Source organism: Anolis carolinensis, chromosome 3, assembly GCF_035594765.1.
Source record: "Anolis carolinensis isolate JA03-04 chromosome 3, rAnoCar3.1.pri, whole genome shotgun sequence".
Lineage (NCBI taxonomy): Eukaryota > Metazoa > Chordata > Lepidosauria > Squamata > Dactyloidae > Anolis > Anolis carolinensis.
Genome location: NC_085843.1, coordinates 137,948,169 through 137,975,025, shown reverse-complemented (window position 1 = coordinate 137,975,025; position 26,857 = coordinate 137,948,169). Strand labels below are relative to the sequence as shown.

The 26,857-nt window shown below is 41.6% G+C and overlaps 1 protein-coding gene across 3 annotated transcripts in view; it reads right to left on the bottom strand.

Moving 5' to 3' along the window:
* gpc6 (glypican 6) overlaps positions 1-26,857 on the bottom strand; it is a 954,464-nt gene that overhangs the window by 36,657 nt on the left and 890,950 nt on the right. The window contains exon 7 of one of the 3 annotated variants that reach the window (XM_062977295.1): positions 1,210-1,507. The exons of the other annotated variants lie outside the window; for them this stretch is intronic. Within the exon in view, the coding sequence (XP_062833365.1) occupies positions 1,286-1,507 (222 nt within the window). The 3' untranslated portion in view covers positions 1,210-1,285. Of the gene's footprint in view, positions 1-1,209; positions 1,508-26,857 lie in introns of those variants that run through there. 3 annotated transcript variants of the gene reach the window in all.

Below are 26,857 nucleotides of genomic sequence, written 5' to 3'. Positions count from 1 at the left end.
GTCTTAAAGAACTGGTTATGTTTAGCCTGTGGAAGAGAAAGGAAACATGATAGCCATGCATAAATATGTGAAAGGATGTCATAAGGAAGAGGAAGCAGGCTTGTTTTCTGCTGCCCTGGAAACCAAGACTTGGAGAAATGGGTTCAAATTACAGGAAAGGCGATTCCACCTGAACATTAGGAAAAACTTTCTGACTGTAAGAGCTGTTCAGAAATGGAACTCTCTTGTCTCGGAGTCTGGTGGAAGCTCCTTCCTTGGAAGCTTTTAAACAGAGGTTGGATGGCCAACTGTCAGGGGTATTTGATTATGCTTTTCCTGCAGGTGGTTGGACTAGAAGGCCCATGTGGTCTCTTCCAACTCTATTATTTTATGATTCTATGATTCTATTGGTGACTTAAGTCATCAAATTCATCCAACAAAGACAGGCTTCTTATCAATATTATTTTTATACTTATTACAATAGGCCCTCCACTTAGAGTACCTTTCTAAGAATCTCTAGATCCTCCAGTACAACTAGAAAGTCAACCTCCACTGAATGTTGACCACAGAATAGAACTGGAGGACACAGATTCCTAGAGAGAACAGATTAATCAAATCCATGAATGATGAAATCCACAAAAGTTGAACTCACAAATGTGAAGGCTGACTGTGATCATATTGACATGTGTTTTTCCTCGTATGATCTGCTGTATGTGACTCTTTTCCCCACTTTCCCACCAAGGCCCTGCTCAATGTCTTTGGTCTCAGATTCTTTCTATCTTATGTACAGCAGCACTAATTTTTTTCCAGTGGTGGTTTTATCTCACCCTCACATGGAAGGAGGACAGAGCTGCCCAGGCTACTGAAAGGAAAGAGCCTTGTGGAATAACATCATTTTTGCATCATTTAGGGATGACCCACAGATTGGACATCATTCCATGCAGTCTTGTCTCCTCTTCATTTCTCTGTACTACCAAAACAGAGTCCCATGGAGGACATTACAAGATGTAAGGCTACTTCCAGTAGTTGCCCATGGGATTCAGTTGTGGCAGCACAGAGAAACATAGGGAAGACTGCATTTCCAAGTGTCGAGTGCTACCCAACTCCTAACAAGAGAAGATGGATAGACGCAGGGAAAGGTGGACAAAGATCTTGTGATGGCAACTGGCCATTGTCATAACAGAAAACAGAAAGGCACAGACCTGGATGTAGTATCTAGAAATAAGAGTGGGAGAATTTGGTGTGCTATGAACATGATGCAGATAATACGCAGCTCCTGCAACATTTTAATGAATGAGCATCCATATCATATATCTGAACACCTTTCCCACACAAAGCAGACACATATACTAGGTTGAATCCAGATATCTTCACATGAAACTGGATTAGCAGAAATAGATTTTCCTGCCACCTCTTTGTCACTGGAACTTCTACAGTCTCTTGAAATCTTGAAGATAGAATCAGGGAATTCTGTTGAGGGAGGTGAGTCATGGTCCAAGTACGAGGTATACCTGAAATCCTGCTGTACCTGGAATAAACACCCAGGAGACAAACCAGTGTTTACTGAAAATGTAATTAATGATTTGAGGATAGATTGAGTATCCATTATTCAAAATATTTGGAACTAGAAGGTTTCTTATTAGAATTAAAAAATGACAAACAATGGTGCATTAAAAATGTGTCAGAATATAAGAAAAATGCAAAACTGCAGCAGAAAGTTACAACGCGAGAATGCTAAACAATATTAAAAGCTACGGCTGGTTAAAAAGCATTATCAAATTATGCACTTCTAAAGGTGTGTCTACACTGTAGGATTAATGGAAAATGACAACTCCTTATATTGCTAAGCATTGAGCAATGGCTATGAAAGTGGTTCTACAGTGTAGAGACACTCTAAATTAATACACTTTGCTTCAATTTGGACTTTCTAGACTTCCACGAGACCTCCATAAAAGAGCAGGAAGAGTGGCTCAGTCAAGAGTGCGTTTCCACTCTGCTTCACCCAGTGAATACTGAAATATGACTATGCTTTTGCAAGGCAAACTGAATATATAGCTAATTGGAGTTTGACTATCTCAATGAAATGTTTCTTGAAGGAAGCAAGATGAAAAAAGCAGAGGCTGGTTTCCTAAATTCAAAGAAATAACCAGAGAACCTTTTGTATCTATATTCTTCCTTCTGAACAATGAAGGAAAGAAACCTTTGAAAAAATGTGAACACTCCTTTCTAACTGTCTTGCTTTTATCCGAGGGATTCATTGATTTGTCTTAGCTTAACATTTCCATAGAGGCAACTCCCTAATCTTCAAATCTGCAGACATTCTGCAGAATTAAAAGGTAGGTCTCTTTTGTTTGCTACCTGAGTTGAAAATCGGCCATATTTTGAAATTATGAATGTCTTTAAAGAGGAAAGAGCAGCTCTGGCTTTTGACTCTTTTTGTTCTTTTGCTGCATGTAAGATTCAATGCAATATGGCGGCAGCGGGGGGATCATATGTTGTACATAAAGGTAATTATAATTCTGGGCTGGAAATTGAGGATGTGAAACAAATTAACCGTTTGGTTCCCTCCTTGAAATAAATGCTTATTTGTATTTATAAAAATGGAAGATTCGCAGTAGAAAAATGATCTTGAGGAACAATATAAAACAATTTGGGGATCTAATTTCGTTATGCAATAGGTCAGTTAAAAAACAAGTAGCGTTCTATTGGATTTGACTTAAGATCTGTGCAGTAAATCACTTTGTGCTTATAAGGTTCTGCTAAATGTCTATAGGAAGCCCTTGGACATGACTTATATGTCATAGCATCTCCTACTTGCATTACCAGCAGATGGTACAATATTGTCTCTATAAATAGCCATCAAGATTAGAAGCCTTCATAGATTTGTTCTGAACTCTCTTTAAAGCCATAAACCTTAGTAAAAAATAAATAAATCCCCAACTCATCTATGTGCTACCCAATGTACTATGCCCAGTTTTTTGTTGTCCCAAAATTCCCATTATTCAGTTTCACTGCATGATCCCAGTTTCTAATGTTATGAGAGAAAAAATTGAAACTTCCTTATGAAGTCTCTCTATTCAGAATTGTATATATCTCTGTAACATCTCCCTTTACTCTATCCCTCCTTCCATCCCCCTAAAGTCTAGTTGACTTTGAGGCTTCCAATGAAAAGGGAATAACCTTCTAAACTTCAAACTTTGGTGAGAAAAACTCATGAAAATATGATGAAAAAGAATGAAAAGTAAAGCTCCAAGGCAAAGCCCTGATAGTATTGATTACAAGCATAATAAAAACTCGTATAGTCACAACGAGCACCTAGTTCATACAAATGAAGAAGTAAATAAAGAATTCTTCATACAGTAAATTCCTATATACCATCAGTGTATATAGCTCAGGACTATTCTCAAACAAAAAGGAATCTGGGAAAATGGAAAATAAACCCTGTTCCTAGGTAAGGAGGCATAGGATAGCAAACTGAACTCTACATAAGACAACATGCATGTAGACAATTAATAGACCTGGTATCTTGGACACTTTGGTCTCATCTACACTGACCACTTAGGTCAGTGTAGGTGAGGATCAGTCCCATGGCAGCCAAACACTGCATGGGATGGGGCTCATCTGCAGGAATGTGGGGTAAGGCCACCTTAACACAGTCCTAAACCTGATCAACCTGCTTCAAAATTCAGGCTTTCTCCCAATTTAAGACCAGTGAGGACAATTGGGCCAGTTCCCAAACAGAACCAGCTACAACTGTCCCCACTGCCATCCCACATTTCCTTGGCTTAGGCAGCTCAGAGAAATAAGATAGCACTTCCCTTCCCCCCACTCCCATGTTGCAGTGTTCTTCAGCTGCGATACAGGACCTACCTGTTTCCTGTTACTTGTCCTGACATCAGCCAAAGTGATAGAGAGTACTGAGGAAGGAGGGTGGAGAACTCTGGCCAAGTGACAGGGAATAGATAGACATTTTATAAGTATAGAAGAATTAAGAAGGCAGAGCCACACTTTAGCCCAAGTAAACAGTGGGAAGACTAGATTACCTGAAGAAGCAACGAAACTGGCCTATACTCAGGAAACCAGTTGTAACCATCTCCGGCACCACAGATCACTTGGCCATTCCAGATACCCTACAACGGATTGGTCTCAACACCGAGAAACAACAACCGATTCATTTAACCCTTAAGATATTGGGATATGACTGATATCCAGGAGCTACTCCAAGAAGAACTTATACAGATGTTATGTTAATTACTGAACTGACTTTATCCACACTCCCACAACACTTTAGAACACTATCAAGAGGGAAGTAGATTCTGTTTGTTTTCATTTATTCGATTTGGCAAGATTGAAATCAAACTAGAGACTACAACAGTTTTACGTTAAGACTTATGTGAATGGTTGCCTAATTGTACATCTGAATGTTAAGAACTGTTTATTTAATTCGATTCAACGCTGCAACAGTAATTTTGATTGTTATTAAGTCGACAATAAGACGTTGTCTGGTTTTTATTTCTATTTGACATAACTGGCACTGAAACTAGTAACAGGAATAGTTTTTCCATAATGCCTTTGTAAGTGTTGCCAAGTGTATTTCTTTATGTTAAGAACTATACTAATGTAATTAATGAGAATACAAGTATTGGATATCTTAAGTAAAGTATTCGTTGCAATATATACTACTAGTAGACGTAAGAGATTCCGTAGGGACAGGGCTATGATCTACCACTGTTTCTATTCAAATCCAGTTTAGATTGATGTTAGTACGACACCATAATCCCCTTCTTTTGCAGCTTGTATAACAAGTGCCACTAAAAGTTGCTTATATAGAAGATAATATTACATTAATAACACAGTACTTACATATTATATACCATACTTTCCTTTATATGTTTCGCTAGGGAATAGATAGGTTCTGAATTGTGGCCAGAGACCACTATGACAAGGAGAGTGAAGAGGGATAGTTAGAGTGGCACCCAGCACCACCAAATTGCATTCAGCATCTCTGGGTATTGGAGAGTCCCTCTGCGGTGGCTGGGAGAATCCCCTTGGAAACATCTTTCAGAGCCAAACTGGTGATAGTGCAGGTGTGCCCTTCGTTTTCTATATATGGGCAAATATAGAAACACAGTGATTTCTACAGTCAAGGAGGTGATTTAACCACACCTAGGTTGGACCCCTTCCCTTCCCTGGTCATGAGATGGGGGACTGTATTTTGTGAAGTAGAAAACATGCCCACTTTATCTACAGAGTTCTTCTGGTGCTTGAAGTTCCATATGGAACTAACTTTTATAGAGCTGCAAGGTTGTCTCAAAGGGATCTTCATTGGTTAAAAGACATGTACCTCTTCTTTTCTCTCTCAATGACCAAGCTCTTTGGGTAAGGTAAGAGGGAAAGACTTCTGAAGTTTTTTTTAGAGAAGGAAAGCTGTGGATGAGACTGATTTCTTGTACTTATGACATCACAACACCACCTTTCTACAATGCCCTGACCTGTTTCTCAAGGTTGTTCCCCCCCAGGGTTATTTTAAAATCAGTTAAAGGATAATTGGATCTATATAGGTTTATGCTAGAAAAGGTAGCAATTGGCTTGAGAACCATGACAAGCTAGTTTCTCCACAAGCCATCTTAGGCCATTTCAAACTGCATTATATGGCAGTGTAGATGAGGCCTTAGAGATTGCAAGACAGGTTGCATTGGACCTCTGTCCTATAGCAGAATGGAAAGGTCAGGGGACTGAAGAGTAACCACTGCTGTTCCCCAGAATCTGCTTCCTAAGTCAGTTGCCTCTTTCTGCCTAACACTAATTATGCCTATGTCCCACTTATATACAAGTCCTTGCAAGAGGCAATGACTGGACACATATGATTAGATGAACATTCATGTTGCTTTACTGAAAGCAAAGCAGGCAACCTGTTCTTTGTACATAAAAAAGGGCAAGGCTAAGAGTCAAACTAGCACAGTGGGGATTACCTCTATAATTCCATGAACCACTTCATGCTGTGCATGTGGGACCACCTGTGAATTCTTCTTTTTATTTTATGTTGATCTTCGCCCACAGAGATAGGGCCTTGAAAGCTGTGTAGAACAGCTCCACATCAGTGAATACATCAGACTTTTTAACAAGTCCATTCTGTTTGGACAGATGCCATGCTGTGTAAAACTAACATTCATTAAAAGTAATTGATATTTACAAGTCCCTGTTTTTGAGTCTGAACTATAGAACTGTGTGGCTCAATTTTCCTAACTAAGCATCAGGAAGCTAAATGTTTTCTTGAGTTTTCATGCATATTATGATAACTGACCATTTGGTTAATCAATCCTACATTTTGTTGGTAAAGTGAAAAGGTAGGTAAAGTGAAAAGACTGGACTGAGTGTGAACTAACTGAGATTTAGGATGTCATCACATTGAAGTCCAAATCGCAAGCTTTAGTGGGGGTAGGGGGTGTTTACCAGGCAGTGTAGCGAATCTGGCGGGCAGTGGAGGAAAACATCACCCCGCAACCTGCATTGCCCACATTGGCGCTTTCTCCATCACACGGGGGAAAGTGTTGCTGCCTGGCTTACCTCCCTGCTGGCCCTTCTTGTCAATGAGAACATGGGAAGCCTCCCAGGTTCTCTAGGCAGCGTTCTAGGATGCTTTCAGGATGCCAGGAGGACGGAGCCCCACCAGAAGTAGTCCTGCGTCATGTGATGGGCTCCATCTGGCTCCATCCTCCCAGCATCCTGAAAGCAACCTAGATATGGAAAAACGAGGTCCCTAATTCAGAGTTGCTTTTGATTAGCAAGAAGGCCAATGTAAGACAGATGTTACATTATTTGAAGAAATTACGTTAACACCTTTGGAATGTCTCTGAATCCAGTTGTTGATGAAGGGCTTCTAGATCACTACTTCCTCTGCACCCACTTTTGGAGATAGTAGACCTGGTCTCTGACACACAAGCCTTGATGACATCAATGTTAAATTATTAGATTACATTTTCTCAGGGCATTTCTTCACAATAATGTCAACTAGCACAAAATCTTGTATCCTGTTGACAAGAATACCAAAGTCTGTTATAGTTTGCTCTTTGTCACTGATTAGTGTTTTCAAACACTTCTGAAACTGATGTATAACTTCGAAACCATCAAAGATAGACAACTGCCATAGTTTTGAATAATGGCACTGGCTCTTATTAAGACTCGTAAGACACATAGTGCATCTTATTATGTATGATATGCCAATACAGGCATACCAAAATGATGATGATGATGATGATGATGATGATGATGATGATGATAATAATAATTTGGAAAATTATTTGGAAACAATAGACATTGACAAAATTACGATCTGCCAACTGTAAAAGGCCACCCTGCTGGGATCTGCAAGCATCATTCGAAAATACATCACACAGTCCTAGACACTTGGGAAGTGTTCGACTTGTGATTTTGTGATATGAAATCCAGCATATCTATTTTGTTTGCTGTGTCATAATAAAATAATAATCTGAAATCAAAAGCACTTCTGGTTCAAAGCATTTTGGATAAAGGATACTCAACCTATAATATAATGTTTTCCAAGCATTCTCCATTACAATTTTCATCTGCAATAACCAGCACAGTGTAGCAAATGGTAAAAATATACCATAGTCCAATTAATGAAAGGGTATGAGGCTATCTAATCACAATTTAGAGCCTTTTTATTGACATTCTGACACCTGATCAAGATGATTCTGTTTCACCTTGTCTTTGACATTAATAAATTGTCTGATCCCCCTGCCTTGGTGGCAGCGCTGAGCGGGGCGCCCACCTTTAGCCTCCCCTTGACTTCAGCGGGCTCCTTTCCGGCGGTGAGGCCGCGCCGAACCGGGCGGCCTCTCTCAGCTCCTGTTGGCTCCCACAGAGAGAACTGGGCCTTGGAGGCTGTGTCAGACCGGGCGGCCTCCTTGAGCGTTTCCACCGGCATTGGAGGCTTCTCTCCGTTTCCGCCTTTGCCTGGGCGGTAACGCCGAGCGGGGCGACCATCTGCAGCCTCCCCTCGACTTTAGCTGGTGTCTTCTCGGCGGTGAGGCCGCGCCGAACCGGGCGGCCTCCCTCAGCTCCTGTCTGCTCCCACAGAGAGATCGGGGCCTTGGAGGCCGCGCCGATCCGGCTGGCCTCCCCCTCGGCCTTCCCCATTGGTCTTTAAGAAGACAACCAGGCCCTGAAGCAGCGTCAACCGGGCGGCCTACCGCACCTCTTTGTCGGCCTTCAAAGAGAGAATCAGGCCTTTGCAGGCCGCGCCGAACCGGGCGGCCCCCTCAACCTTTTCATCGGCCTATATAAAGAAAACTCTAGCCTCCGGAGGCCGCGCCGGACCGGGCGGCCTCCCTCAGTCCCTAGTCCTCTACATCGACTGGTTCAGAGAGACCTAGGCCTTGGAGGCCACGCCGGACCGGGTGACCCCATCAATCTTCTCCTAAGACAGTTCCATTAGCCCTGCGTGGAGCGGCACCTCCAGGATCCTCAGTGTTGCAGTCGCCATCCTTTATTTTATTTTATTATTTATTTATTTATTTATTTATTTCCTCTTTGTATATATGTGTGAGTGTGTGTGTGTAGTTTAAAGACAGTAGTGAGAAAGTTTTAACTTAATTCAGGGAAACAGTGTTGACTGTGATAGGTAGTGGGGTTGTAAACCTGGTATTAATGTCATAGGAAGTGATCACATAGGATTAGAGGGTACCTTGAGTTTACTGATTGGTAATTTGATGGTTTTAGAATGTGATTGATGGTTTGCGTATGTTGGTTGATGTATTGTTGAGTGAAAGTCCTGACGGAAATAGATGGTAGGAACGGGGTGATAACTCTGAAAGATTAGAACGGTTGAACATAGGAAGGTGTTTTTTGAGAAAGTAATAAGAATGAGTTGGCAGGACACCCTGGGGAAAGGCGAACTCTCTCACTTATGTGATCTGCTGGGAAAGTCGTTCAGTACCGTGTTGCAGCAGCTGGAAATACTGAACAAGAAACTGGACCATCTCTTTAAAGGAATTTCCCTGATTGTGAAAAATCCTTCCCCGATAGACATTATAACAACTATACCAGCTAGTCTTATTAATACGAATGAGGAACTTAGCGCTCTGGAAGGCCAGGAAGGGATAAGGCTCAAGGAGCAGAAGGCAGTTAATAGGTCAAATTCTGAAGTGGCTAGGGAGGGGGGTGGGTTTTTATCAGGGGGAGATGGTCTGGGGAGGGTTGATGGGAAGGAAACCAACAGTGTCCTGCAGAAGCCGAACAACGCCCTGCCTTCTGAATTGGTTGGACAATTTCTGGATACTTCCTGCAATTCACAACATCTTTTGCAAACAAATAAGATAGCAGTGGAAGTTTCAGACTCATTACTGAACAGAGGCAGATGGACATCTAAGTGAGCGGTCCAGACATCTCTCTCACAAATTCTATCCATAAGCTGGTCGGAAGTGAAGATCAAGACTATTGACTGGCTTCGTAGAGAGTACCAATCCCGGCACCGCTCCATATGCCTTATCATTGGACTTGAAGATAAAATGATAAGGGAGGAATTGTTTTTGTGTGGGCCCAAATTACAACAGTGGGGCATTACTCTCAGGAGGGTATTAGTAGACCCAGTGATTCGCCCCTTGGATATTGGGCTGAATACCGATATGCACGATTCCCCAATTTTAAGCCATGTCTGTTCTACCTCCCAGTCCCACTCTCAGTCATCACTTTTGTTTAGTCCCCTTCCCTTATTAGATGATGCCTTATCAGATGACTCCTTCTCTCTCCCATCATTGGAGAGAGGCTCCTTTCTTAAACGAACTAGCACAATTGGAGGCTTTCCTTTTCAGGACAGCTGACTAGTCCCCTCAAACGGCAATTCCATTCAGCCATTCCATCAAGGGGAAGAGGGTTCTCATGGAGGTGGCTCCATCGAGGTGATATGGGGGAGGAGAAAGAACGGTCACTATCGACCCAGGGAGAAGCGCAACAGAGTTTTTGCGACCCTGGAGAGGATTAGGTGTGGTAGTCTACAGGACAGACCCCCCCAACCTTAAGGTCCTGCTTTTGAACGCCAGATCCGTCAACGGTAAAACAGCTGTCATCCAGGACTTGATCCTGGATGAGGGGGCGGATCTGGCATGCATCACTGAGACGTGGCTGGATGAGCTGGGAGGGGTGAATCTCACCCAGCTGTGTCCTCCGGGTTTCGGGGTGCATCAACAGGCCAGGGTTGGGGGGCGGGGAGGAGGAGTTGCAGTGATCTTTCGGCAGTCCATCGCCCTGATCAGATGCACCGTTCCGCAATCTTTGAGGTTTGAGTGTGTTTTCCTGAAGGTGGGAGCCCGAGACAGCATGGGGATTCTGTTGGTGTACCGTCTACCCCGCGACCCAGCAGTCTCTCTGTCCGAGATAGCAGAAGTGGTCTCCAATGTGGCTCTTGTCTCCCAACAACTTATAGTTTTGGGGGACTTTAACATTCATGCCGAGACCACATTAACAGGTGCAGCTCAGGATTTTATGGTCGCCATGACGACCATGGGGCTGTCTCAAGTTATATCTGGGCCCACACATCAGGCGGGACACACCTTGGACCTTGTTTTTATTGTGGACGGTGGGACAGTCAGAGTGGAAGAGCAAAACATTCTTCCATTGTCATGGTCTGACCATCATCTGATCTGTTTAAGTTTCACCGTGGCCTCTAACCTCCGCAGGGGTGGTGGACCCCTAAGATGGTCCGCCCTAGGAGGCTGATGGATCCGGATGGACTTCTGAGGTCTCTTGGGGATCTTCCTGTTCTGCAGACTGGCGATCCTGTCGATGTTCTGGCTGATCACTACAATAGTGAGCTGACAAGGGCATTGGACACGATCGCTCCCGAACGTCCCCTCTCACTGCGCAGAGTCGAGTCGACTCCTTGGTTCACTGAAGAGCTGGCTGTGATGAAGCGTGCGAGGAGGGGACTAGAGTGCACCTGGAGGAAATCTCGGGATGTGTCCGACCAAGCACGGGCTAAAGCCGCTATTAAGGCTTACTCCGTGGCTTTGCGAGCAGCCAGGAAAGCTTTCACGACTGCCCGCATAGCGTCTGCGGCCAACAGGCCATCGGAGTTGTTCCGAGTTGTTGGGGAGCTCCTGCGGCCCCCTGAGACCCAGGGGCTTCCCGATGACTTGGCAACTCGGTGCAGCGATTTCACGCACCATTTTGCAGGCAAAGTTGCTCAGATACGCCATGAGTTGGACTCCAGCTTAACTGTAGTTCCAGCGGAGGTAACCGAGGTACCTGTCTGTCCGATTTTGTGGGATTCTTTCCAGCCTGTTCTTCCTGATGACGTGGAGGGGATTCTTGGGTCTGTGAGGGCGACCACTTGTGCTCTGGATCCTTGTCCCTCTTGGCTGGTTAAGCAGGCCAAAGAGGGGTTGTTGGAATGGTTTGTGGCTATAATAAATGCCTCCCTGGGTCAGGGGTCAGTTCCATCCTGCTTCAAGCAGGCAGTAGTAAAACCGCTACTAAAAAAGACCTCGTTAGACCCATCTGTATGTAACAACTACAGACCAATTTCCAACCTCCCATTTTTGGGCAAGGTTCTGGAGCGGGTGGTTGCCACGCAGCTCCAGGAGTTCCTCGATGACACTGATTTTCTGGACCGCTCGCAGTCTGGCTTCAGGCCTGGGCACAGCACCGAGACGGCTTTGGTCGCCTTGGTGGATGACCTCCGCAGGGAACTGGACAGGGGGAGTGTGACCCTGCTGGTTCTCCTGGACATCTCAGCGGCTTTCGATACCATCGACCATGGTATCCTTCTGGGGAGGCTCTCCGGGATGGGACTCGGTGGCACGGTTCTGCAGTGGCTCCAGTCCTTCCTGGAGGGCCGTTCCCAGATGGTGAAGCTGGGGGACACCTGCTCGGACCCCTGGTCGTTGACCTGTGGGGTCCCTCAAGGGTCTATTCTATCCCCCATGCTTTTTAACATCTACATGAAACCGCTCATTTCCATCTAACTCCAAGGAAGCCCCTCGGATGCTGAACCAGTGCCTGGCCGCTGTGGCGGACTGGATGAGGAGGAACAGGCTGAGGATCAATCCTGACAAGACAGAGGCCCTCCTGGTCAGTCGCTCGTTGGATCGGGGTATTGGGTGGCAACCTGTGCTGGACGGGGTTACACTCCCCCTGAAATCACAGGTCCGCAGTTTGGGGGTCCTCCTGGATTCAGCGTTGACGCTTGAGGCTCAGGTGTCGGCGGTGGCCGGGAGGGCTTTCGCACAACTCAAACTTGTGCGCCAACTGCGACCATACCTTGTGAAGTCTGACTTGACCACGGTGGTGCATGCCTTAGTTACCTCTAGACTGGACTACTGTAATGCGCTCTACGTGGGGCTTCCCTTGAAGACGGCCCGGAAGTTACAATTGGTCCAACGCTCGGCCGCCAGACTAATAACGGGGGCGAGTTACAGGGAGAGATCTACTCCCCTGTTTAAGGAGCTCCACTGGCTGCCGTTCATCTTCCGGTCCCAATTCAAGGTGCAGACCATCATTTATAAAGCCCTAAACGGTTTGGGACCCGCCTACCTTCGTGACCGTATCTCCTACCATAAACCTGCCCGATCTCTCCGATCATCAGGGGAGGCCCTCCTGTCGCCACTACCTATATCTCAGGCCCGCCTTGTAGGAACAAGGGAGAGGGCCTTTTCTGCTGTGGCCCCTCGCTTGTGGAACTCGCTGCCCATTGAAATCAGGCAAGCCCCCACCCTTTTAGGCTTCAGGAAAGATTTAAAAACATGGCTCTTCCGGTGTGCTTTCGGAGAGTAAATGTTCTTTGCTACTCCCCCCAATATTTATCCTCTAGACTGGTTCACTATCTGATGTCCCTGTCCCTCGAGGTTTTTATTCTGATCCCTTTCTCACCCAGAGTTTTTAATTTTTAATCTAGTTTTTAAATGTAGTGTTCATGCGGCCCGCCCTTGTTATATTGCTGTTTTGATCTTATGTTGTACTGTTTATTTTATGTATTGTATTATTTAATTGCATTATGATATGGTTATATTGTATTGTCCTGGGCATGGCCCCATGTAAGCCGCCCCGAGTCCCCATTGGGGAGATGGTGGCGGGGTATAAATAAAGTTTTATTATTATTATTATTATTGTTTCCATTTTTGGGGGCTATATGTTTGTGTTCTTTTTTTTAGTTTCAGTTTCTCATGTTGATCTTGTGGTATGCTGCTTAAATTTTTCAATGCAAAATTTTCTTGCCATTACATTGCTTTAATTCTGTTCTGCAACTATGCTTTTGTTACTTTGTGGCAATGGAAACATAATTCTGCACTTTGAGAGTCCTTTCAAACAGAAAAATAACCCACACATTTAAACACAAATAATAAAAATACATCTTCCATATTCATAAGCTTCACAACTTTGTCCATTTGTCTTACTGGGAAAAAAATCCCAGTGCTAATTTACACTATTTTCCTTAGAGGCTTTCCATCTCTCCTTTAATTCTTTAATTTTCCAGAGGAAGGAATTTAAATACAAACATAGAAGCCTTGCAGTACGATACTGACAAATTTAAATTTACTTTATTTAATTTTATTTCTTAATAGGATTAAAGTTTCCTGGCAGAACGCCCTTCTTCTAACCCCAGAACCCGTTGAGGAAAGAGGTAGATATTTGTTAAAAACAAAACATAATAATCTTTGGAAAAAATATCAAATTCCACAGAATAGTAAGATTTTAACAGTAGTCAGGTTCCCCAGACCAACAAATAAAATGAAGAGTTTGGTGAGTTTTGCTTGGCTATTCATCTTCAGTCTTATACAAAATATATACCAAATATGGGGCAGGAAAGGGTTTTGCTCAAGAAATGAGAGCCCAATAGATACACAAAGTTACACACCATTTTAATGGACCATCTCCCCTGCTCTAAAATACTTAAGAATGAGAGCCTCTCCCATTTCAGTGCTTCTCAGGCTATCTGATGGGGGGGGGAGCAGAGTTTTGCCCCCAGTGTGCTAGGGGTCGGCACCATATTTGTGTCCACAAATTAAATCTATTTCTATATTTCCTGGAAACTCATTGTGTACTGGCAGCAAACAGCTCATGAACTGGCATCAATCCATGAACCTGTTGTTGTTGTTGTTGTTGTTGTTGTTGTTCTGTGCCTTCATGTTGTTTTCAGTTTATGGCAATCTTAAGGTGACCCTGGGGTGGCCTTGGGGTTTTCTTGAACTTGAGGTTACCCAATGGCTTTTCATGACTGAGTAAGGAATTGAACCCTGGTCTTCAGAGATGCAATCCATGATCAAACCACTACACTGCACTGGTTCGCATCACTTTGTTTTCCCGAAAATAAGACAGTGTCTTATATTAATTTTTGCTCCCAAAGATGCTCTAGGTCTTATTTTCAGGGGATCTTATTTTTCCATGAAGAAGAATTCACATTTATTGTTGAACAAAAAAAAAGAACATTATATACTGTACAGTAGTTGTCATCACAAATCAGCAAAACCAGACAAACTGTGACTCCTATCAAAAATTTCTTGTTACTACCATTATTTCCATGTATTTCTATGGTACGTATATTTACCGATCCTGCATGCTCTGGTGTTCTGTTCGGTGGGCAAAACCTTTGCTAGGTCTTACTTTCGGGGAGGCCTTATATTTAGCAATTCAGCAAAACATCTACTAGGTCTTATTTTCTGGGGATGTCTTATTTTAGGGGAAACAGGGTAGTATTGTTATAAATGTATTTTCATGATCACACATGTCAAACACAAGGCCTACAGACCAAATCTGGACCACCACATTATTTTATGTTGCACGTGAGGCTTTAAATGCCAGGGCAACATAGGGTTCATATAGTCTTACAATTAGAAATGGCCCTTTGAAGGCAACCATAAGGCTGATGTGGCCCTTGAGGAAAATGAGCTTGATATCTCTATTGTAGATCTTGGATCTGTTTATTGTTCTCTGTATCATGAATGGCCAACAATGGGGAAAGTGCCGTTCTGAGCGATACAAAATGGTTTCCCCTGCTGCCCACTGGATTTTCCATGCTGCCTGATGAATCCCCTTGCTATTGCCCACTTTTTGGACCACACAAACCACACAAACATTGCAAAAATTCTATAAACACACATATGAAAATGTTCTATAAAAGATACGTATTAAAACATATTTCTATAAAATACACATTAAATATGTAAGACAGAGATTAAAACACAGGACATGAGTTTTAAATTCATGCTTTAATCAGGCTGCGTAGGCCTGATGGAAGAGTTAGACCTTTAGAGGGTATTCAGATTCGAACAGCTCTTTCAGCTATCAGAGATCTTCCGGCAGGTCATTCCACAGTCTTGGGGTGGCCGATGAAAAAGTCCTCTGGGTGATAGTCGCCAGTTGGATTCTGGGTGGCTGGAATAGCTGCCCCCCAGAAAATAATTGTATTTCAATCTGAATTTGGAAAAATGCTTTTTTTGTACTGGACTAGAACTCTCAGAATAGCCTAGCTTGCATGGCCAATAGTACTTTCATTTCGTATTCAGAGTAATGTGAATTTGGAAAAAGGGGCAGATAAAATGAATATAAAAGAGAATTCACAAAGAAGCAGTTTCTCAAGCAAACCCAATCAGGGTTCTGTTTCTATCTCCAAATTCACATCAGAACATTTGTATTTATTTGAAGGAAATTAGCAAAGAGACAGCCATTTGCGATTCTTCAGTAATTGAAAACTGAATGTATTCTACAAAGAAAAAGATAGACTTTGGGAGGAAAAACTACATTCAGACAGAGCTGACTGAAAGCATTTCAAGTCTGCAATCCTACACTCAATTAATTTGGGAATCTATATATCTGTCTATAGGTTATCACTCGTAGCTGAGTATGATTATCTTCCATGAGTAGAGCCTTGGCAGTGGGATCGTAAGTGACTGTAGTGACCTATTCTGGATCCATGCAGTCTTTGAGCCCAATTGAACTCAGAGGGATGTACTTTTGATGTGAGGTACATAGGCTTTCACAGTAAATTTCACTTGTGAATGAAAGAGGAAAAGCCTAGGGCTCCATCAAAAGTATAGATTTGATATTCTAATGGAGACATCAGTGAGATCAACAGCTGTCACTATGCCCTAATTCATATTTTATATTTTGCTTACTACAAATGCACTCTAGTCCTTGTCTCACTGTAATTAATCCAGGCCTATGTCATATACTGTCAAGCTTGTCACAGTCTCTTTCATTTTATTTTTCCATCAAACTCAATAGCATCACAGACAGGAAAATTGAAAATATAACAATGCCGCAGTAGTGACAGGCCTTTCAAGCAAATGGGGGCATTTGGGGAAGGGTCTCTGGAGCAATTGATCTACTGCAGTTCTTCATGAAAGAAGAGCTGCAATGTTTAGCTGTTAGGCATTGTACAGACACAACAAGAATTCTTAATGGATCCTGTGTGTGAGGAGGAAGCAAAGCAAAATAGAGATGTTAACGTAAACACTCAGCAAGCATTTTTCTGCAATGATTTGAAAGGGCCAGTGAACATTTGAAAGGGCCAGTGAACTCCAGGCTTCCACTATTTGCAGTTTATCCAAGATATTTTTTCCTGCTGAGTCAAAGGACAACATTTCTGCCTTCCCTACAACCTCCTGCACTCAGTTCCATATATGAAAGCCACCTAGGATAACTTCAGAACTGCCAAAACTTGAAGTTAATTTTAGAAGCTAGAAAAATGGAATGGAATGGGGGAAATTTGGAGAGTATGGAGACCATTCCAGAAAATTGGGGAGGAAAAGAAAATTGCATTTGGGGTATTTTTTTATTTGGGGGGATATGCCCCCTTTTAATCCCCCATAGCCATACTGCTGTCATGGTAAAAGTATATTTTTCTCCTGTACAGCTGATTGTTATCCCATTGATTCCAAGAGAGTATGAGCCAAAACTTTTTTTTATTGTGCCAGAAGCGACTGCAAGTTGCTTCTGGTGTGAGAGAATTAGCCAACTACAGAGACGTTGCCCAGGGGACACCCAGATGTGATATCTAGGAGGCTTCTCTCATTTCCCCATAAGCTAGAGCTGATAGATGAGAGCTCACTCCATCTCGTGGATTCAAATCAGCAACCTTCAGGTCAGCAACCCAACCTGACCTGCAGTTCAGCTGGCACAAGGGTTTAACCTATTGTGCCACCGCGGTTCCCTGAGGCATAACTGGAACCAGCTTTTAAACAGTATGTTATGCCTAATGAAGCCATACCCTTTAACTGTATATGGCACTATATAAAGTTACATTTACAAAATAAATGGATTTCCTCCTTGTTACACACATACTATGACCTATGCGCCATATATCTTGATTATTGTAGAAAAAAAAGAAATCACAAATAACTTGGTGTCACCAGTTACTTCCAAAGCTCTGAACACCAGTAACAGGGTGGTAGTTTTTATCACATCTTAGGCTAGCAAACAAATAATACATGGCAGGTGACACCCATAGATAACTTGAGTTTTACAGCAACTTGCTGCTGACTCCGACAGCCACCTTATCCTGCCTAATGATAAAGTGCTCCTGACTCATTAATGTTTGGTTTCAATTCCAGTATAATATATTGTATAACCTACAGTGCAATGTACAACATATGGTGTTAAAAGAGTGCTCAATAAGAGAAACAGATAGATACTGGGAACATCACCATAGAAAATGAAGTTATTCCTTATGCTTTTGAAAATAGTAGCCCCACATCCAGCTCTTCCTTCATTTCTTCTTATTGATACTTATTTGTATCATAAAACACATGACACATTTCCATACAAACACACACATTATATATATTTTGCCACACTTACAAGTACAATAAAATTGTGTGATGAGGTCTCATAATACATCAGTGGACCTAAATGTAGTAGGCTGTGTTTGAATTCTTTAAGACCTGGTAAATGCTCCCCCAGAGTCCTGACACCCTTTGTAGTGGATGTTAGAAATCCGCAAGATGGACAAGGGACATACGGTGGAAGTTTACTTTTATTTTTTTTTAAATTGATGCTCCAAGATGCGCTGGACCTCATATGTGCTGATTGGGGTATCTAAATGTGCATACAAGCAGATTTCTTATGATCTCTCCTCACGCTACTGTAAATTCAGGCTCTGTTTAATTTCATAAACATGAGAAAAAGAAATTGTTACAGAGAGTTCTCACTGCAATTGCTTTCCAATTGTGCTTCCATTTAGCCACCTGTGTGTCCATGGCTCCATTTGTTTACAGCCCTCATCAGCTGTAGACCAAAGGAGGAGGAGGAGAAGGAAGAAGAGGAAGAGGAAGAGGAAGAAGAGGTAGATGGGAGACCTCTACCTCTATGGCCTGGGCATATAGCTCTCTCAGTTCTTTGCTAATTCACTTTCTTTTGAGAGCAACTCCTGATCAAGAGAGATGTTGGACAGATGACCAGAGGTGAAAGGATGCTTGTTCTGGGAGGCTGTGACTTGGTGTCCCCCTCACTCCTGACATAAACGCAGGGAGCCTTAAGGAAACAAATAAACAGTCAATCAAACCCTTCTATATCTTTCTTTAGTAAAATCAGCAAAAAGACTCTTATAGTCTAAACTCCAGCCACTGAAATCAAATGAAGCTACATATGAGTAACAGCATAGTTGGACTGCACCTTTTATAGGCACTATCTGACCATACCTTCCTCACTCCTTTGCATGCCTTTAGAAGCTTTTTCAAAATATTAAATATTCAGAGATAGAAAAGAATAAGTGAACACTAAGTGATTGAAGAGGTGAAATGGAGGCACATGCTTCTGTCAGCTCCATGCTTCAATTGAAGGAGCTCCAGTTTTCTTCCTTTTTGAGAGGAAGCAGAAATCAAAGTAAATTACTCCATCAATGCCTTTCTCTCAGCAGCAGAGAGTGAGTGAGATTGAGGTGCCGGCTAATGGTCAGAATCCTTTAAATAGCTCTGCTAGGGAGGCTTGAGCAAGCTGACTAGCTTTTATTTTGCTTCGTTGACTCTCTTAGCGATGAAAATGTAGCTATTAGCATGCAGGGTGAGGATGATGTTCAATTAATACTGAATAGTGAAAAATGCTGAGAGCTCTCAATCACACATTGGTCTTAATGGACTTCATATGGCAGCACACTGAATAAGATATTTGCACAGGGTTTTAATATATTACTAGAGTGTCATTTTTGGGCCCCTTGCACACAGCTCTATAAAATCCACATTGAGCAGGATTACATTCCAGTGTAGGCTCAGATAACCCAGTTCAAAGCAGATATTGTGGGTTATCAGTCTTGATATTCTGTATTATATGGCTGTGTGGAAGGGCCCCCAGAAGAAAGCAATGGCAAACCATTTCTGAATATTACTTTCCTTAGAAAACCCTATGAAATTCATGGGTTGATCTAAGTCAGGACAGGCAGAAGAACAGTTCATCCAGTAAATACTTTTGAATTAATAAATAAATAAATTAGATTTGTAAATCAGTCTGGCATTTACAAATATCACCGCCCCCAGTTCCTTCAAGGTCAACCCAGTCACTTCAAGGATACCGTCCATCCATCTTGCCCTTGGTTGGCCTCTCTTCCTTTTTCCTTCCATTTTCCCCAGCATCATTATCTTTTCCAAGCTTTCCTGTCTCCTCATGATGTGGCCAAAATACTTCAGCTTTGCCTCTAATATCCTTCCCTCCAGTGAGCAGCCGAGCATTATTTCCTGGAGGATGGACTGGTTGGATCTTCTTGCGGTCCAAGGCACTCTCAGGATTTTCCTCCAGCACCAGAGTTCAAAAGCATCCATCTTCCTTCACTCAGCCTTTCTTATGGTCCAACTCTCGCATCCATAGATATAATATATCCATAGATATAATATATCCATAGATATAATAGCATCCTTTTAAAATAAAATGGCCAAATAAGGGTTTTCTTTTGAATTTTTTAAAAAATTCAAATAATGGATGAGGGAATCTGTGAATACGATGGATTGATTATACCTTACTCTTTTATGATAAAGCTGACTTGGAGATTTAAACTTCCCTATCTTTTCAGCAGATCAAATTGGGCAAATTCTAAAATACTGATCTTCAGAGAATAACATATTTTATTTTACAGGCCAAATAACTAACACCACTCCAGAGGAAAGGGGAAAGATATTAGTAGGGTTTAATACAGGCTGGCTTTAAAAAATATATGTGAAAAATGAAATTGCACAATCACAGTTCTGTAAGAGAATGTTTTTCAATTTTTTTGATAATTTACAATAACTAGAGCAATGTTGCCAATGCACACCAAACCATGACTTCCTCCTAAATTGATGACTTATAAGTTTGGGCTCATACTGATCAGTTAATAGTTATTGTTACAGACAATTGTTTTGTCCAATAAATCCCTAGATAGTCATAGACCCAGGCATGAGGATAGTTACTCTTTAAGTCTGCACCATCCAGAATTCCTCGGCTACCACGCTGCATACGCAGCTCTGGAAGTTATGATTTAAAGGAGCAGCTTTTCGAAGCTTTGACCAGAAGTTATGTTATTCCAAATCAAACAAACAAACAAACAAACAAAAAACAAGCCTATTTTTCATTTCGTCCTTGTTTTATTTATTTTATGCTATGATAGCTTGAAAAAGATGACTAGAATCATTCAGCCAGCATCCTCAAGTCAAAACAAAATAATTTCTCCAAGCCTTCAAGATCCCTATTCTTTTGCTAGGCAATCTTGAAAGTAAACGACCTCAGAGACTCAAGAGATTCTTATTCCAAAACAGCTTCCTGATCTCATGCTGTCATCCCCAATTTTCAACTCAGTGAGGAGAGCTATGGTGACCTTCCTGTTCCAAATGGTTCTTTATAAACATGGAGTCTTCATTCACATTTTATTTTTTTAAATGCTGACCTAGCAACCTCTAGACAATAAATCAAAATCTTGCAGCAATTGTAAGACTGCAGTCCAAACCAGCAGCCCTTTGCAATTTTTATACCAAGCAGTAATATATTGGCTCCAGGGGAACTGGACAAGAATTTCAGAGAAAGGTTGTGCTGCTATTGAAATTATTGTACAGACCTGATGAGAGAAGAAACACAGTCAAATCTTGAGGGCAAATAGCACGCCACAGAGGATTAGGAATATCTGGAAGCTGCCACATCTTCTCTTCCTTTCATGCTAGTCTAAGATGGCCTTTTAGTAAACATTGGAAACAAAGCTTGCTGCTGGAAGGCATTTCATTTATCACATGGGTGGGGAAAATATGGCCTGTAATCCAAGTGCTGCCACATCTTTTCTTGCAGTACACCAACCTGCCAGGAAGCCTTCAAAGTCTCAAGACAAACTCCAAGTCACCCCAGTTGTCCCCAAATTGCTGAAAAGAGTTGTCCATTTTTTCTTCAAAAAGTATCTCAATGTGTCAAGACACTCTTGTCCATCAAGAATGAGAAAATTTGCAACTGTTCTTCGTATTGCTAGTGACTAGGTCCACCAGCCTGACAGCACCATCTGTGCAAACTTAGTCAGACTAGAATGCAACACGGTTTGCATGACAGTGAAAATACTATCAGAAACGAACTAGAAGGAGGAAATATGGTTTGTAAGCAATGTTCACTTTCATTAAATCAGGAACATAGTCATGGCATGGTCTGAAATACAGAACTCAAATGAGCATAAAAAGGAGAAAAATTCAATACTTGGTAAGAATGAAGTCCCAAATCGACATAAACAATCAGTCCACATATGATGCAATTCATTTCCTATCTGTGGATTCATACACATGCCAACAAATAAGACCACTTGAAACACAAACAATTTATATTCTTATGTCTATTTTCCCCCTGCAAATCTCAAAACAAGCTGAGGAATGTTTGAGTAGTAATTGCACTTCATGAACTGCATGGGTAATAAATCGAAGTACCAAGTTGATGACTGTGTATATTAACTATTTTAATTGGAATGTACTGGTCTTTTTGCTGGACACATTTGGTATCAGTTCAGGATAGCCTTGCCCAGATTTGTAAGATAATTATATTGGCTATTGTATGCCAATGGTGTGCTCAGTATCATATACTTTGGGATTTTCTGCCTATAAGAGACACATACATGGGATGTGTAATATTTTCATGTGTATGTTTGTGTGAGCTTGACATCAAGTCTGAAATGGGTGCATGTAAACAATTTGTCCAGAATGTCTTTAAAATACTAACAATGGAGGGGGCCTCTCTTATCTTTGAGAGGTTCAACAAACCATCCCAATTCTATTCAGGGTTGTCAGATCTCAGTGCGTGGGCTCTCTTCTCTAGTCCTAAGGGTGAGAAATCTTGAAATATACCTTTAAAATTGTATATAGCTTGAGTTTTCCTTATCTGAAATGCTTGCAACCAGACTATTTTCAGATTTTGGATTATTCAGATTTGGATATTTTGGATTTTGGCATTCCTGTACTTGCATATACATAGTGAGTGAAGGTTAGAGGATAAGGGGGGCTAGTTATATATCAAATGCCCACTGAGCTTTTTCTCAAGGAGCCATGAAAGAGGGAAGGAGGGGAGGATTCCACTTACACAAGGCCCCTGTAAGACTCCATTTACACAAGGCAGACATCTCAGATGAAGGTACTGGATGTGTCACTAGCCCACTTTCCCAAAAACAGAAGTTAGTGGCTGGTGGCAAAAAGTTTCAGTTTTTGGAGTATTTTAGATTTTAGGTAAATATTTTCCCTTAATTTCTTAGATTGTTGTGATTTCAAAACCGTACTCTGTGCACTGGTGGTTGAGACTTAAGGTACAATCCTTAATGTCATAATCAGTGATTTCCCTTTATAACATTACACTTATAATCTTACCAGGGCCACCACAAAGAGACTATCCATGGTTTTGGCAATGAACTCTCGGACCTGTAATAGACCTGACTTGGCAACCCTACTTGTATCTCCTCAAAATATCTGAACTCTGGCCAGTTTTATTTTGTTTGTTGCTACCAGGCAGCACACACTTTCTGATGATTTCATTCTTCTGGAAGGTACAGGTAAATTTTGAAGAGAGACTGAGGTTTCACGTCTGAATAAGCTCGGATATCAGCCTGCGGCATATCTGGAGACATCATGCCTAGGAGCCTCTTCCTTCTCTGTGGGTCTATTTCAGAGCTAGATTATGTCAAGAAAAAAGCCTGTTCAATGAAAAGGAAGATTGATTTCTTACACTGCATGAGATAGTGGTTTACCTGAAGTTAAAAATTGACTACAGCTGCTAAAAACAGTAAACCAACCCTCTCTGTCACTTGGAGGGAATGCTGATCTGTGGGATAAGAGTGAAAATTCATATTTAGCAACAAACCCATTGCTGTGATTCATTATTTTAATTTACAAGGAACGGCATATTTTTCCATTTATTTTTTCCCCATTTTCCTACTCCCCCTTCTAATTATGATCATACAACTATCCCCTTCAGAGAGAATTTCTGCAGGGAAGAAATGAAGATTTCTGCAAGAAAGCTGTCAGCTTTAGCAAACCAAAGCTGAATTTAAATCATACCTTTTTCACACAAACTACTTTGAAAAATGCATAGCAGGACTGGATTCACATCCTCATTGAGCTTTAGTGGGTCAACCAATGTCTCTCAGTTTACTCTGAGATGATAAAAATGAAGAGGACAAAACTTATGAAAAGTAAGACACAGATCAGTTGAGTTTTCCAGTCTAGATGTGGCTTTGAGTGGACTATTGCTAACTATCCTTCCCTCCTGGAGCCCCTGGTGGCACAGCGGGTAAACAGCTGAGCGGCTTAACTTGCTGACCGAAAGGCTGCCGGTTCGAATCGAGGGAGCGGGGTGAGCTCCCACTGTTAGTCCCAGCTTCTGGCATCCTAGCAGTTCAAAAACATGCAAATGTGAGTAGATCAATAGGTACTGCTCTGGCAGGGAGGTAAGGGTGCTCCATGCAGTCATGTCGGCCACATGACCTTGGAGTTGTCTATGAACAACACCTGCTCTTTGGCTTAGAAAGAGAGATCAGCACCGACCCCCCAGAGTCGGACACGACTAAACTTAATGTCAGGGGGAAAACTTTACCTTTATCCTATCCTCCCAGCGATCACCTCAAAGTCAAAAAGTCTGTGAAGGGACTAGTAGCTCTGAAATAAGAATTTTTGTCAGCCTCCTGAGGCAAAGAATGGCTCTTTCAATGCTCTTCCCACAAAAGTTAAAAAAAAAAAACATGGACAGGAATGAGCTTAGGTGGAGCTGTGTGAACTTAAAACAGCACTGGACCACAATGTCAATGAATCCATTAGAGATAGAAGAGGGAAACTAAAATCCATTGGGTGACATCTGTTTGTTTCTGTGAGAGAATGTGAGGCAGCTTGTTCTAAGGGTATTTAATTCAAAGGGAATGTTTCTAAGAAAAGATGTTCCTAGTTGGTGGCTGTGTTTATTCTTTTTGCTGATTGAAAGAAAGGTTGTGGGATTACACAGGTTCATTGCAAAGCCCCATGGCTGCTGCAGCACCTCTTCCTGTACTAGGAAGACACTGCTAGCTCATTTCCATTTTTCTGTGTTTGTGTGTGTGAGATATGAGATTGAGGGTAAAAGACTTCATTGTCAGCTCAAAATAACATATAATACTTTTAAACCCAGGGGAGAATTTGGATGCAATGTTTTAAGAAAGATATAGCTGGAAAAAAACACATACATTTGTCTGAAAGTAATCTATGCACTCCAACAGCCTTTTGGAATGCATTCCTTGGGTTATAATCCAATACCTTAACCTAGGAGTAAATCCTACTGCTTACATTGGGGGTTACCTCTTAGGAGATATTAAATGCATTGTTAATGTACATATATTATTGTTCTGCTGTCCAAATAGAAATAGATCTCAATGTTGGATCTCTATAAGAAAGGACAAAAGAGAGAAAGAGAAGAATACAATTTTTTTTGAAATTGAAAAACTGAGATTGCAAAAGACTAGGTATGGCTTTCCTGACCAATTCATGATTGCCGGATACTACACAATTTCATTCATTCTGAGGGGAAAGTTCTACCTTTTCCAGTACTCCTATATTCCAGTCTCCTATTAAAGCAACTCATTATTTGCAATATGTTTTCTCATTCATTTCCTTCTGCCATAACTGTGAAATAAGTTCCTTACATTACAACCGTAATGTAACAAAAGATAATGTCACTCCTTTTCTGTAAGGCCGTTCTGTTACAGTACTTAATTTTTACTGACGTGTGTGCGCCTTCACTACTTCAGTATGTTTTATACTAAAGGCAAGAGACCTGTAGTATTTTGGATTTTATGTTTAAAAGGAAGGAATGTTACAAGTAAGTATTTCAGTTATTTTCAAATAAATAAATAAATAAAACAAATACTTTTTGGGAGTGGGGGAAATGTAACCATATTGGCAATTACTCTTAAAATTATGGTAACTAATATTGGAAAATCAGAATTCTAAGCCACACAGATGGCCTCCAAAGTTGGAGGTTGCCCTCTTAAGAAAACCAGCTACGAGGAGAACCTCACTTGCTCCCCACCCTTCTTATTAGACCAAGCTTAGGGGTGTCTGAATAGGGGTTATGTGCATTGTAAAGTACAATCCAGACATCTGCACTCATTACGTTATTACAGAAAGTTTACAGATCTATAGTGCATGAAGTGCGTGCTTTGCATCTGGAAGAGTCCACAGGTTTAATTCATCTCAATGTAGGCTTGAGAAAGCAGGACAGCCTTGACATTAGGCAGAATATGGCAGCTACCATGTTCAATAGTGTCAGTGGGGTACTACAGCTGTGGGTGTTCAACTGCCTGCTCTACATCCACTAAGCTATTCTCCTTCTCTCAGATGTGATGGGCAACACCTTCCCTTTTTTGAAGTCCAAGTACAATTCTCTGCATAGTGAATGAAGAGGCCTCACTCCTTTGCCTCAGGAACTGGAAGGACTTGGATAAGTCCTGATGCAGAAGACTCCTGTCTGAGAGCTTACCTTCTCTGCTGCTGGTCTGTATAGATAACTGAGCTAGATGGATCAATGGAATAACGAATAAAGAATAAAGGACTCTGTTCCTTGCTTGGCACTTGGTGAGCCAAGGAAAAGAAAAACTGTTTTCTTGTGTGATATGATCTCTGCTAAACAAAACATAGTTGTTATCCAGACATAGCAATCCGACAACAAGAGAAGCAATGAAGTTCTTTCTTATTTTTACAATAAAAGAACATTGTAGCAGATATCCAGTGCAGGTTTCTGAAGAGGAATTGGTGGTGGTCTTAAATGATGATATATGATGGAAAGGCAGGGAAATTTGATTTCCCTTCCCCTTGCTCGACTGACCCTATAAAACTGAGAAGAGCAGACTAAGCAAACATGACATGAAAGTCATAAAAGGACCTACGCTTACAATATGAAACATCACAATGCCTTTTTGTTATAAATATGTTGGCTAAATCAGAATGACATTTAAATGGCAGCAATAAACATATTTTCTTCATTATCTTCTCTGCCTGCCTTGCCGCCCATTTCATCAATGCCAACATAGTCCTCAGGCCAAGGGGTTTCGATGCCCCATCAGTCCTTGGTGAAAAGCAATTTGTTAGCATAGTATGTGCTGACTCATTAAAAAACAGAAAATTAGTTTTCTCTCTTTTCAAAACATATTTTCTCTTAAAAGTTAAGCTTCCCTAGGGATGGAAGGAACCATATACCCAAAGCTGGGCATTGTAAATTTGTACTAATTTCAAAGACTGAAATGTCCTGTCCTAGGAGTACAGGATATAAATGAGATAAGTCAAATAAATACATAGGGAAAAAATAGGAAGATGTTAACATATGCTTAACTCTTCTATTTAAATTGTTGAGTTCAAACAGATTTAATTTGGATGGCACTATGTCCCCAAAACATCAAGTATTGTCTGCAACAACAAAAAGGTTGGGT